This window comes from Ambystoma mexicanum, chromosome 2p (genome assembly GCF_040938575.1).
Source record: "Ambystoma mexicanum isolate Mex_15411 chromosome 2p, UKY_AmexF1_1, whole genome shotgun sequence".
NCBI lineage: Eukaryota > Metazoa > Chordata > Amphibia > Caudata > Ambystomatidae > Ambystoma > Ambystoma mexicanum.
This window is the reverse complement of record NC_090923.1, coordinates 1204634751-1204649435: the sequence shown is the minus strand read 5'-3', so window position 1 is coordinate 1204649435 and position 14685 is coordinate 1204634751. Positions and strand designations below refer to the sequence as shown.

The 14685-nt window shown below is 47.7% G+C and overlaps 1 protein-coding gene across 3 annotated transcripts in view; it reads right to left on the bottom strand.

Annotated features, from left to right (window-relative positions):
* The window catches only part of HCFC1 (host cell factor C1), a 771113-nt gene extending 764038 nt beyond the window's left edge, over positions 1-7075 (bottom strand). For all 3 annotated transcript variants that reach the window (XM_069645438.1, XM_069645439.1, XM_069645441.1), the window contains exon 1: positions 6212-7075. In XM_069645438.1, coding sequence (XP_069501539.1) covers positions 6212-6422 — 211 coding nt within the window. In that variant the 5' untranslated portion in view covers positions 6423-7075. The remainder of the gene's footprint in view (positions 1-6211) is intronic.
* Positions 7076-14685: the final 7610 nt, after the last annotated feature.

Genomic DNA, 14685 nt, shown 5'->3' with positions numbered 1-14685 from the left:
CTAGAAGTCTCATATTAAGGCATGGGCAATGATGTACATATGAGGGGCTTGGTTTGAGAATGGGGAGGATTTCCTGAAGATTGTTTTTTTTATTCGCCAGTGTTTAATTGATGGATTTAATATCAAGTGGGTTGTAAGAACAAATACAATATTTGAGAGTAGACCGTGTTGCCCAATTGCTGACCTAAATAAAGCCACAGAGAACCATTGCATTCGGCAGAGGAATGCCTACCTTCAAACTGTACAGTGGTCCAGCGAGACTTGTGTGAGGTTCCAAACTGCCCTCTGAGCCATACGAGGGTATGGTTAATGTGCAAACTTGGTGGGCTTGCAGTGTACATTAACCTCAACTGGACGAGTGTTCATTGCAGAGGCTTGCTGCGGGTCGCATGTAAAATACTAACAGATGTAAACCTATAGTCTTTAATAGGGTGGGAGTCAACATCATTTTCATCAGTTGCCAAGATGGGCAAAAGCAACCCACGATAGCCAATGTAGGACTACGGATGACGAATGCAACTTCTCGCCGCCACTTATGTGATAGTTGTGGGATCTTGCAGATACACAGTAAACAAGCATTGGCAATGCAAACAGTTAGGGCTTTTGTGTAGGCATGGGAAACACTTGCTAGGCACTGCTATCAACTGGCCATTGGTGGTAGCAGGTGCAAAATGGTGAGTACCTGGGCATCCAAGAGCAGTGCCTAGAATAAAGCTCAATAAGCATACAAAGCCAAAATTTGCCAACGCTTGTTTTTAACAGGACCTTTAGCAAAGGACATGCAGAGTGCTTATGAAATCGAGGGTCTGAAGACAGCCTGTTAAGACATTATTACACCAGCACTTACAGCTCCAAGTTATTAACTCTCAGAAGACGGCTTTGAAAAAACATGGTCAGAAACTGAGTGCAAAGTTGGATGGTACGGCTTGATGAAGGCGGATGGGGCAGGAACTGGCGATACGGATTAGCATGGCCAGGGGCAGTCAATGGGTGGACACTACCTACAAGCCTTGTGTCCCTCCTTGTATGCCATTTCCCCCTAGCAGTACTCACATGTATCAGGTTAGAGGTGGTGCTAAAGCACTACCTAATAACCCAAACAAAAAAAGGATAGGAAGTAGGAATAAGATAGTTAATCACTGTACTCATAGTACCCTTTCCTCCACAGTGCCCTTCCACAGTCAGAGTCGATGGTTGGATCCAAGAGCATGTGCAAAGGCCTGCATGTTCACTGTGGCACCATTTTATTTATTTTTACAATATGCTGAATGTTTCATCCTTTGGGGACAGATCAGGTTTATTTTTAGTGGACTGGCAGACACGCTCGGAGGCACAATAGCACACCACATAAACAGACACAGAAAATGTACAGCACCAAAGCAGACAATGGAGCAGATAAGTTCAGAATCAAGGAATACAAAGTCTGGGAGTAGTAGTATTTATTCAAAAAGATGCGTTTTTAATATGCTCTTAGAAAGTTGCAGATTAGTGCATGCCCTCACATCTAGCGGAGCTTATTCCACAGCTGTGGTGTTGCATGAGGAAAGGACTGCCGCTCCATGTAGGCCATGTATGTTCTCTGTGTTTCCAAGAGGCTACTGGCATTAGACCCAAGACGACGAGAAATAAGACAGGCCAGATACTTTGGAGCTTCCCCCGACAGGCAATTATGTGTGATGGACATCACCTGGAAAATAATCTGGCTGCGGATAGGGAGCCAATGTAAAGCTCTCCTAGCTGATGTGACATGGTCTCTGAAGCCCTATCACAATACGCACAGCCTTATTTTAAATGACCTGCAGCAGAGTCAAATCTTGCTTAGAAATACCAAACAGCAGAATTGAACAATAATCAATCTTAGCACCAATGATGTCGCGGGCTACTGTGGCACATTTCTCGGAGGACAAAAAAGGCTGCAACTGTGCGAACCGTTTAAGACAATAACATATGCTTGACAGAAGGAAATTCATCTGACTTTTCATCTTCAATTCCTGGTCCAAGACAACCCCAAGTGTCTTAACCTTACTCTGGGTATAAATCACACAGTCTGCAATTTTAAATGATCTATTACTGTTATATGTAGGAATGGGGACTATGAACCAAGGGTACACTATTCACAAGGCATAAATATAGTTTTCAAAAATTGATTAGCAGAGTCTGCCAATTAAATTGTTCTTGATTAGCAAACAAACCCATTTGATTAGCAATTTTGTACTAATGTTTTTAATGCCACCAGAAGATACTTTTAGCCAAGATATAAAATGAGCAACAATACAGCAGTTTGTATAACGCTGAAGACAGACAGTGTGTCAGGCCTTGCAAATTGTTACTGTAAAATGGTGCATGTCACCACAAACCCTCTTTAAATTTGGCACACTGCTGCCACCCAGAGGCCAGTCATGCACAGTGAAACTTTTGACATTTACTGCAAACAATGTAAAGTTTAAATAAGTTTCCAACATCCCCTGCAAATGGTACTGGCCCTTAAAATCTACTCGACTATGCAAGTGGGCGAAAATATTTTGAGCCCTGGGCGAGTGTCTAAAAAGGTTAGCTGCATGAATGGACAATTAAATAGATATGATAAAAAGGCTCTGAAAACAGTCTGGCCAGCTCTCTACTGCAGGTGCAACTATATAATGCAATCATAATCATAGAGCAAGGTGAGCTCTGGAGGCCAACTACAGTGTACAGTTTTGCAGTAGGTCTGTAGATGTACAGACTGGATGAAAGTATTTATCGCTACTTTAATGAAATAGCAAGTTAGCTTTGTGCATTCATTATGTAAAATACTAATCAGAGTGGAAAGCATAGCATGCAGAGAAATGGGCAAACTAGGCAGAATATTGTAATTTGCGGCCATCTCACTTTCAGGGTAGCGGCTATAAACCAACGTGGTAAGACAGAATGTCAAGGAGTATGGGATCAGCTCATGGGTTGAGCACTATGCAAGCTGTATGTAACCAGCAGGACACAGGACTCGGTTTGCCATCAAAGCATTTGGCCGTGTGGGCATGTACATTTTCAAAGGTGGCCACCCGTCAATATGATGCACCATCCGAAGAAAATTAAATCTAGGTAACACTGAGATTTAGATACACTTCACTGTAAAGCAAAGCATGGAGACAATGCAGAGTTTTACAGTAGCAATACTGCAATTATGCATTATGTCAACTATTACATTTTTAGAAAAGGAATTGAAAGACTATTTTTAAAATGACTAACACATACTGGTCTGTGGCAGACGTGATAGATACAGTTCGCTTAATAACCGCATTATCCTGATTATTTCTGGTTTGCAATTATTTGAAAAATAAACATAAAATGTGCATAGCACTCCCACACAGGCTGTTTGGCACACGAGTGAAGGGACGAGAGAGAGTGTCTCTCTCTAAGAGAGGAATGCAGGGTGAGCGGTGCTTTCATTGAACGTGGTAAACTTAAATAGCTAACTTTGCTACACAAGTGCCAATTTAATTAGCAACCCTACAGAAATGCATAGCAAATTCCTCTGTGACACTGCTTATTTTATGCCTTGTATTCACTACATGCAACTTTATACTGTGTTAAAAAATTTAATGGTGATCAATTTTGCAACTTGGTCACAGCATTTGCATTACACCAGTAGTGGGTTAACAGCTGCTATTAAGTCATTAACTCTCAGAAGAATACTTTGAAAAAGTACTGGGAAACCCTTAGCATGGCCGTGGGCAGTCGATGGGTGAGCAAAACATCTACAAGCTGTGTTCCCCTCGTCATATTCCCTTTCTCCCTACCTGTGCTATAATGCAATAATTTCAGCATACAGGTGGCATAAGCGGAATAGCCCAAACTAAAAAGGATGCGATTGACAGATTATACAGAATGATTTAGCCAAAAACCAAAAAAGTGCTCTGGCATGGAACTTGTAGACGGTGCTTAAGGGTATGAATTGGCTAGATTTCATACGCATACATGTTGTAACACTACAAAAAACCTTTCAGGATTGTATGGAAAAAAAAAAAGACCCAAGCCCTTGCTACTTTTTGTTTAAAATGATCTTTATTTTATAATGAAAGTGCATCACACAACAAACAGGGTAAATATCAAATGGCATATTCACCCACATGACATCCAAGTCAATAAAAACACTCACCCCTCCGGGTGGAAAACGCCAAGATTGTACAATCAGCCTGAGGAAGTTCGTCATTTGGGTGACTATGCCATTATTTATACCCCGTTTGTTGTGTTGCACTTTCATTAAGAAATAAAGATAATTTGTAACTAAAGGAAGTAGGTCATAAGTGCCTGGGTCCCTTTTTACAAACATTCCTGAAAGGGTTTTGTAGCGTTACAACGTTAAAGAATATTAATATATATCATATATACACACACAAAAATAAATACCCTTTACCAGACATGTGAAAGTCCATTTGAGCCAAGTTACACATTCCACAACGCCACCTGGTAGCCATCACTGGAAGTTAACCTACAGTTCAAGGAATTGTGGGTATGCAAATTAGCTCAAATGCAAACCTTTTTTGTTCAGAAAATTGTCTTTGTCTAAGAGGGCAGTGCTACTTCATACATAGCTTAATCAACTCAAGGACATATATATCTCCCAGCAAATGCCTTGTGTGTCAGGTAACTCAACCTGTGTTGTAAAAAAATGAATTATACTTGCATGACGACTGCGCTAGTGTAAATGCGCGTCACAATTGCATCTCCCGCAAATAATGAATACGAGGTTATAAAGTTAGAAACGTGTGGGTACGTAGAACTTGTTTCTCGTTTAGGATGTTGTGCCAAGTGAGACTGGGTCAGTGGGTCCGCAATCGTTGGCTCTCCAGATGCTTCAGACAATAACAGCCCCAATCCGTATAATCAATCGAGGGATCATGGCAATTGTAATTGTATTGCAAAAAAATCCAAGAGCCACAGGTTGCAGACCACTGGATATGGGAAATATATCTTTACATGGAACAAAGGTGGCTGCCCCTGAAGAAACATCGCCCGGGGTAAACTGCTACAATACCAATGTGTTTTCGCGAGCAACCCCAAAAAAGGATCATCAACTGTGATCCAGAATTAATTAGTAAGCATGATACGTGCGTGCCCCCACAATCCCTTCACAAAGGTTGCGCGTATTAAGCAGGATAAATAAATCTCAAAGTAAATTTGCGTTAGCCTGCCATTAAATTACGCAAGACATTCAGTTCGATATATGTACAAGAAGCCAGCAACGGCCCCCAGAATATCATGTTGCCCTCGGCTGTTTCTACTTTGGCGCCACACAGCAAAGGATACATTAAGGGGCGTTAGCACAAACTCAAAGGACACCAAGGAGGAGGAAAAAGAAAAGAAAAAAAAAACCCACAGACTCGCACTCCCCCTAGTGGCTCTTATTAAGAATCGTTCAACAACAAAACTTTGCCTACCGCCTATATATTGCCTCTGTCCATATATGAATTCTCCCTATAATTCAAAAACGTACACACCCTGAGCGCAGTCACCTACCGCAAGTACAAGCAAAGAAAAATCACGGTGGGATAAAATATACTGGGATAAAATACACCAATACAGCGGGCATTATGACGAGAGAAGACAAATGTAAAAAGTCTTCTAAACATCATTACGGGGGGGGGGGGGGGGTAAAACATTGTGGCGGTTCGGTTGCAGTGGATATAATCAAAGGAGCACGCATATTTGGTATTCAACCCGCAATCGTCAAACAAGCAAGATTAAGTAGTATCAGGTTGGCATAGGAAAATAGTTGCTCTTGCATTTTGCTGCGATGAAAGCGTGCCAGTTTTAGACGAAACCACCAACTGCAGTAAACTGTCCCTTGTCTACTTTATGTATGGTCTTATACTGTATACACGGGGAACAACAAGGCATACATTAAAGAACAAGTAGAAAGGCGACACAAATAGTATTGAGGTTTCACGTTCGAGGTACTGAGTGCGAAAGGATTTTAAAACAACCCGTGGTCTAACTGCATAATCCATCAAAGCGGCAATATGAAGGTAATAAAATAATTATCTAGAACAGTGACAGCACAGGCTGTCAGTGTCATAATGGACACTAGGCTCAGCCCGCCCCTCCCCAAAAGAACACACGCCCCCAGCAAAAATATCCACCTGCAAGGACTTAAATCCTGTCACAACCAGCGGCAACTGTCACCACATTACAACCAGGTACATCTGCATCCCATTCAAAACATATCACTCACCGGTATTGTATACATGCAACTCATCCACGATTCCTTCGTTGCCACCGCCGAACACCACGATCAGTTCCTTGATCGCAACCGCACGGTGTCCGTGCCGAGGTCTGGGCACCGGACCCGACCACCCAACCACACGTTTCCAGCGAGGCTGCAGAGCAGCAGATGATGGAAGAAAGGCGGGGGTGCCGGGTGCTGGGGGGGCTGTGGCAGCCATTGCAGGAGAGGGAAATAAGCCAACAGCAACTCTATAGACCACGAAAGAACTTGCCGAGGCTGGGGGGGACGCACAGTGCAGAAAGCTGCTACTCCGGTACTGGAAATGTACTGTGGGGTAAAGGTTTACAGGCCGGACATGGAGGCTGTGGGAGCCGCCATCTTAGGATAGAAGCAGTGCTGCCGCTGTCTACTGCTGGTGCTGTCGCTGCCGTTGGCCTTTCAACTCCAAAAGTCACACTATTCACCCTGCCTGGCCTCGTTGGTTAAAGTTACATCCAATGCTTCGTACGAACAACACCAGTCCCCACTACTGTTCCCCTGTGTAGCTAAATTCACCGCCGCTGGGAGCCGCCATCTTGTGTCTGTCCATAGGCAACCACAAGAGCCGCCTCCAAAATGGCGGCGAGCAGGGTTGCTTCACCTCCCGCCCTCAGGAGGAGGAGCCTGAGATGTCTTTCAGCATTCGTTGAAGCCAATTGAATGAATTTTTGAACCCCACAGCTTGCGTAACTTCAGAACAGCCTTTCACTCTCCAGAAAACATTACGTGTAATATAGGGCCGTAGAAATATCGGGGCAAAATGCTGTCTCTTCACGTCCGCCTGGGAGCCGCCATCTTGTGCGTTTGTTAGGGCATTCTCCGCCCACCTTTCAAACTAAGAACTCTAATAGGCGGGGACTTTAAGTGAAGTGGGCGGGTGCACACTACATTGAGAAGGAGAACAAAAACAATATTTCGGCTGCAAACGAGTGTGGGTAGAGAAAAGGGGCGTTTCTTTGTGCTTTTCGTGAGCTACCGTATGTATGGGTCCCCACACCCTTATGCTTCATAGAGTACCGCCATCGTGTGGCCGTTATGTGATCGTTTATAACGAGCTGACTAAAAATAAAAACATTGATTAAAAAAAATTATGTAAACAGTTGCTGAATTAAACACTAATTTGTATGCAACGTTTTACGATCCTTTCTCTACGGACCGCTATTGTTTTTCCCTTTCTTCTCAGTTTTCACGCCTGCTAGGGAGCCGCCATCTTCTTGTCATCTTCAAACCCCCTCTTGAAAATGGCGGCCACCAGTTCTAGGACTGTTTTTCGCCTTTTCTTTTTCCAATTTATCTAATGTGCTGCTGTATAGAATGAACGTGACAAGCAACCCGTGGAACATGCGGCGGTGTTGTTTTCCCAGACTTAGGATGTGACATGAGTGGGCAGAAAGCTATGCTGCCAGCTCGTCCATGCCGAGCAGGAAGTCGCCATGTTTCTTTTTAATGCGCCTTTGCCTCCCTCCCCTCAGTCCTCATTGGAACACAAAGATGGCGCCCGATCAGTATATGAAAATCGTCAACTGAAACTTTTCAGATTGCATGGCCTAGGTTATTATTACTTTTTTAATATAGATGTGTTCGTGCTCCGAATGTTTTACCAGAGAGTATTTTGCTAAGGTTCGCTCAAACTAATTCTCTCGAGCAGAACATGTTTTTTCCCGCCTGTCTCCCCCACGTTGACAGCTTGACATGAAGTCCGTTTCTTGTTTTCCAGTGACAAAATTTAGGGGGCGGGTGTTGCTTCCTGTGAATCGAGGCCTGGCCGCTAAAACCGTTAAACTTCCTACCTAAATCCCGAGGTTTTTACTGCAGTAGCGTCCGCGTCAATTTGAGTTGAACTTGTAACTACTGCTGTGGGTATTTGGGTTTATACGGAGGCCCAGATATAATTTTAATATCTTCCCGTTATAGATCCGTAATAACCGCCTTTATTCGGTAGCCATCTTAGTGGGGGAGACTACTAGCTCTCCATTGGGTTTTAAGTACGCCCATGTGAAACTTTCGTGTTTAGGTGGGTTGAATTGCCTGGCGGATATACGCAGCCCCAAAATCAATCGGCTGTTTAATTTAGAAAAACGGAAGGCCCTTTTAGAAATGGCATTGTATCCTCACTGCTAGACATGTCCGCCATCTTACAATGGGACGTGAGCCAAAAAAAACGTGAACTTAAAAAAATAATAATAATAATTGCTCTCGCACCTAAAAGTTATTAAACTACGCATTGCACAGATGTGTTGTTGTGGCAAGCTTTAATAGATCTTTTTCTCACGGGCCCAAGATTTTCAAGATGGCGGTCGCCACGTCTGTAGGAAATTCTAGCGACACGGCATGTTTTTTGGTTCAAACCATTTTATTGATTTTCGATCAATTCATAATGAAATGAGAAAAGGCACGCACAGGTAAAGAGGGCAGGAATACAACTACAAGAGAGCATATATCTACCTCTAGTCCCGCAGGAGGGGTGAAAACAGCAGATTTGATCTGTGGCGAGTTTAGAGTCTGTTACAATGCCATAAAGAGTACAATATACCTTAAACACTTTATGAACACAAATCCCTAAGTTACTCATTATTGGATGCAGTATATGACACCTAGGCCCCCGCACACACAACCGTACGCACACGCAGTCAGTCGCACAGACAGACACGGGACGCATGTTGCCGTTACTGGTCCCGGCTGCAACTGGTGACCAAGACCTGCTTTATTAAACAAGCGCATGCGCGAGCCTCGTTCCGGCTCGCGCATGTGCACATGCATGGCGTACTACGCAACATCCCTCCTTTTTCCCCAAACAATGAACACGTTTAAACTATAACCATAACAAACAAAACCTTGGTGCGTGGGAACAGTTCTCGGCCTCCTACGAGACCGGGTCCATGATGAAGTCTTGGAACCTCGATGGGCATTGGCGCCCTTCCCGGCTCAGGTACCTTCTGCTGTCCTCGCGAGGTGCTCTCGGTGTCCCCTATACCTCTGGAGGCCCTTCGTCCACCGGCGGTGCCACGGGTCGTGGCCCTGGGGAAGCTGCCTCTGGCGGCGCTCCTGGGGAGGCCACCTGCGGGCTGGCCTCGATCCGCTTGAAGTAGGATATGTTCCTCGTGACCTTCCCCCTCTCATTGGCCGCAGTGACCATCGACCCCTTGACATGGGTTACTCCTAGTGGCAGGGTCTCATATGTGAGGGATAGTTTTCCTTCCGGACGCCTGTTTCGAACTAGTAAAGTGTCCCTTACTTCAATCGTTTTTTCCTGCAGGTTCCGGCAGGCACTTTCTCATTCTTGACCCTGCGCTCTTGGCGTACGCGGTTGTTGTCAATCACCCCGGGTTGTCGCCCCTCTACCTCAGGCAGCAGCCCTCTGGGGCATCGGTTAAACAGTGCTTCGGCCGGAGCAACCCCAGTGGACTAGTGGGGGGTTGTCCGATACTCTCGCAGGAACTGAAAGAGGTTCTGACGTAGTTCCTCTCCATCCAGCGAGATTCGGAAGATCTTGTTGAGTGTCCGCATTAATCACTCAGCCTCTCCGTTCGCCCTGGGCCAGAGCGGCGTGACTTTCCTATGTTGGATTCCCCTCTCCTTACAGTACCTGGCGAACTGCTGCCCCTGGAACGGCGTGCCATTGTCCGAACATATCTCTGTGGGGAATCCGTGCGTGGCAAACATCTTCTCCAGAGCCAAGATGGTGTGGTCACTGGCTGTAGACTCCACCAGCTCGACTTCTGGATACCGTGACCACTGGTCCACGACCGCCAGAAAGTACATGCCCCGACCCATGAAGCCAAAGTCGGCATGCACCGTGCCCCACGGCTGCTCATGCCTTTCCATGGTTCCGATGGGTGGACCCCTCTCCGCCGGACTGGCCGCTTGGCACGGAACGCATGTGCGCACAAACTCGTCCACTCTTTGCGCCAGGTCGGGGAACCACACCTTCAGTCTTAGGCACGCCTTGGTCTTGGCAGCCCCTTGATGTCCCTTGTGTGCCATATGTAGCACCTTGGTCACCAATGTTCGCGGGGTGACGGTATGGCGGCATCGCAGCAGGAGGCCATCCTCGGTTACCGATAGCTCATTGCGCACCTTCCTTAGCACTTGAAGGTCCTTCTGAGCCCCGGCCTCTCGTCTGGCGTTGTTTGCAAGCACTTCCCTCCACTCGCCACTGCCATTGCCTCCATGATGACCAGGAAGATTTTGTCCTCTTTTGAGGCATCCACAATCTCCTGGCGAGCAAAGGCCCCCGGCAGGGCCGCCTCCACCACATTGTGCACCATCTCAGTGCAGTCCACTACTTCAACGGTGTCGCGGGGGCGCCCGGCCCCTGGATGTCTGGACAAATAGTCTTCCGGGTTATGGGTGCCCGGGCGATACTGCAGTTTGACACCGTACTCCATCAGCGACAGCATCCACCGTTCGATGCGTGGAGGAGGCTTGGAGGATGTGCCCGCCATGATCGGAGTGAGAGGCTTGTGGTCGGTTATCACCACAACAGGCTTTCCTAGGATGTATATCCTAAAGTGCTTGCAGCCCCACAGAATAGCTAGGGCCTCCCGCTCAATCAAGGAGTACCTTTTCTCCGTTTCTGTGAGCATCTTGCTGGGATACGCTATCAGGGGCATGAGTCCTTGTGAGTCAGCCTGCATCAGCACCGCGCCTAGCCCAACCGGGCTGGCATCCACGACAATCTCTGACTCCTAGTCCGGGCTGAAATATGCCATGGTTTCCTTCCCCGAAAGAGCGTTCTTGATCTCAGCAAATGCCCTTTGTTCCTTGGGAGTCCATACCCACGCAAAATCGTTCCGAGTCAGTGCCCACAAGGGCGCTGACAGTGATGCTAAGTCGCGAATGAACCGCCCACAATAGTTCACCATGCCAAGAAAGCTTCTTATCTCGGCCGTTGATGCCGGGGGAGCCGCCTCCCATATGTCTCTCACCTTCTCCAGGTCGGGCGAGATGCCTCCTGCATGGAATACAAACCCGAAGAACTCTATCTGTCCTTCAGAAACTCACATTTCTTTCGATGTAGAGTCAGCCCAAAACTTTTGAGTCTTTCCAATGCCCGTTCCAGCCTCTTCAGGTGTTCAGACACCGACTGGGCAAAGACCAGAATATCATCAGACATGTTAATGACACCTTTGAGTCCCACCAGGGCTCCACGGATGACGTTCTGGAACACTTCCGCCGCTGACGAGACACCAAAGCTGAGTCTTTTAAACTGATATAGCCCTTCATGGGTTGTAAATGTAGTAATGTACCGTGCTCCTGGTGGAGTTCTAGCTTGTGGTACCTAGACCTCAGATGGAGCTTGGAAAAGACTCTCGCCCCCTGCAGCTCAACCACTATGTCATCCAGTGTAGGCGTGAGGTGATGCTTCCTCTTAATGGCGGAATTCGGCAGTCTCATATACACACAGATGCGGACAGCCCCTGGTTGCTTGGGCTTCGGTGCCACCACTATAGGGAAGAGCCACGGATTTGGGCCCTCTACCCTCTCAATGATGTCCAGGTCAATGAGCGATTGGGGTTCCTTTTCCACCTGCGCCCTCAGATGAAAAGGAATTCTTCGATGCTTGAGGGCTGTCGGCCTCACTGATACATCTATGTGGAGTCTGATGGGGTCGCCTTTCAACTTGACCACGCCCTGGAAGATGCTTTCAAAACGATGCAGCAGGCGATCAATGTCTGTATGGTATACGGCCAGAGTGAAATGCACAATGTCTAGGGCTTCGGAGGCAGCACAGCTCAGCAGGGAGTGCGGTCTTACATGAGTCACAAAGAACCTGGCCTTGATTTTATTCAGCCCATGTGATACGGGGGCTACAAAGACACCCTGAATTGGCAGGGGTGTGTCCCCACCAAAGGAGTATATCCGAGCTTTGGATTCTTCCAGCTTGGGGGTCCCCGGGAGAGCCTCATAGTGTTCCGCTGCTAGGACGCAAACCGACGCTCCGGTATCGATCAAGACAGGAGTGGGCACATCACCAATGTTCATAGTGCATGTTGGTTGCCTGCTTTGCTTCGCCCCAGTGGCAATGCTAGAGATGAAAAAGATCTCCTCTTCTTCCTCCTCGGCAATGTCCAAATCCTGCACCCCTTGCTCGATCGTAGACACACTTCTGAAGTGTCTGGGTTTAACCCCTCCTGATCTTTCCGGCCCCCTGGATGCAGCCACCGGGGTCGTGGCCTTGCACACTCTCGCGTAGTGTCCTGGTGTGCTACACCTTCCACAGACCCTTGTCTTTGCAGGGCACTCCCCAGCGTGTGGCAGGTTGTACCCACAGTATGGGCAGGACTGAGGATTACTGGACGTGGAGGGACTATCCGCTCTCTTGGGACCCCAGCGCGACCTCCCTGGGGCAGAGCGCCCAATGGCAAAGGCATCCTCACTCTTCCCAGGATGCACCGCCACGTCCATCTTCGTACCTCTCGACTCTGCCAGTTCATATGCTCGCCCAGTGTCCAGGATTTGTGCCAGTGTTAGGCCTTGTTCTCTAAGCACTTGCCTCCGCAATTTCCCGGAGCTACACCCCTGTATGAGCTAGTTCCGCACCATCTCCTCCTGATTCACCCACCTGCAGGTGCTAGCGAGGCGCCTCAACCTTGCACAGAACTGGTCCAGAGACTCCTCCCCTTACTGCTCGGCACACATCACGAATCTGTCGAAGTCGATATTTGCCATGGGGAGGAAGTGATCCTGGAGGGCCTGTTTCACTGCATCATAGGTGACCACCTGAAGGTTTAGCGAGTAAAAAATCTGATGGACCTCTTTGCCAGCCGAGTACACCAACGTGGCCACCTTCGCATCATCCTCAGTCTCGCCCGAGGCCCTGAAGGTCATCTCCAGTTTCTTCACCCACAGTAGCCACTTCGGCCCCAGTTTGGAGGGCGAGCCCGAAGTATCAAACTCAGGCATGGGTGCCAAAAATGCTGAGCATCCTACGTGGGACTGGCATGGGGGCTCCCTCTTCTCCATCCTCTTCACCCATGGTGGTGTTTGGGGTGTTCCCCACTAACCTTCTCTGGACAGGGAGAGGTGCCCAGTATCAGATGGCCCCAAGCAGATGATGGAATGGGCCTGCAGCTGCAGTAGGTGGTGCCTTTGGGTTCCCCAAAGTTGAGATGCCAGGGCCCCATATTATTCAGGGCCCTGAATGTCCTAAAATTGAATTCCGAATGCTGGATCGCGGCCGGCGCACGAGCATCCGCGTGGGCCGCGACCGCCATGATCCGCGTGTTCTTAAGATGGCCGCCGGCCAACTACGTCAGTCCGTGACCGCGTGGGGAGAAACACTGTCTCTGATGGAATCAGCCGGAGCAATGCGCGTCTCCTCCGTGGCGGATCCTCGTCGCCAATGTTGGATGCGGCATATGACTCCCAGGCCCCGCACACACAACCGCACGCACACGCAGTCATTCGCACAGACAGACACGGGACGCGTGTTGCCGTTATGGGGTTCCGGCAGCAACTGGCGACCGGGGCCGCCTTTATTAAACAAGTGCATGCGCGAGCCTCGTTCCATCTCGCGCATGCGCACATGCATGGCGTACTACGCAACACTCAGTATGGGATATTCTATAATGTTATTAATTAAGGCTTCCGATTTTATGCTTGTGGAATCGGAGTGTAATATACTGTGTCGGAGACAAAGGAACTAAGGTTGAGGCTGCTGTCGCTTGATGACAGACCGAACACTGCGTGACACCTGATTTAGCTTTCAGAAGCTACTCCCCAGTGTGGAGCGCCACATGGTTTGTGGAAGCAGTGTGTAGTCTGTTGCAGGCTGATGGGAGCCGTGCCTTCGCTGTAGTCCAATCCCAACATGATCTATGCTCCTATTCTATGGTAAGGTGTGAATTCATTTATATCTCCTACCCTTTTCCAGTTTGACCTTCTACCTTTGGGATGTAAGAGCTCCACCTCCTTCGATTCATCATTATATTTTTCCCCAAGTGTACACCTTTAGTAAATCTTCATTAGTGCTGGGTTCTTTACCTGACCTGTTTTTAAGCAAACAAGTCGACCACATTATGTCTGGAAACCTGGTTAGTCATGCCATCCCCTCAGTCTTCTGTGGCCACTATAAGGGTGCAGAAGGAGGAGGCTGACACACAGGTGGCATGGTGATTGCTATAGATTTGTATTAGTAAAGAATATAAAGAGAAAACCTTTCCTAAGGGGGTTTCCTTGCCGCAACTAAAACACTAAGGGTTCGGTCAGAATGTCAGTGAATATCAATAGTCCACGTCCTGTGTCAAAACCACTACTTCTGTCCCTTACACTTAAAACTAAACTTTAAAGTAGACCTTCTTGGTCCAGAAGAATGACTCCCTTCTTCTGGACTGGGGATAAAAGTTCACTCCCGGGTGTTGGCTTCTTCTAAGGGGACTGGCTGCATTCCCTGGGTCAAAATTGTCCTCCAAAAGATAAAGTCCCAGCACATTTCTCTG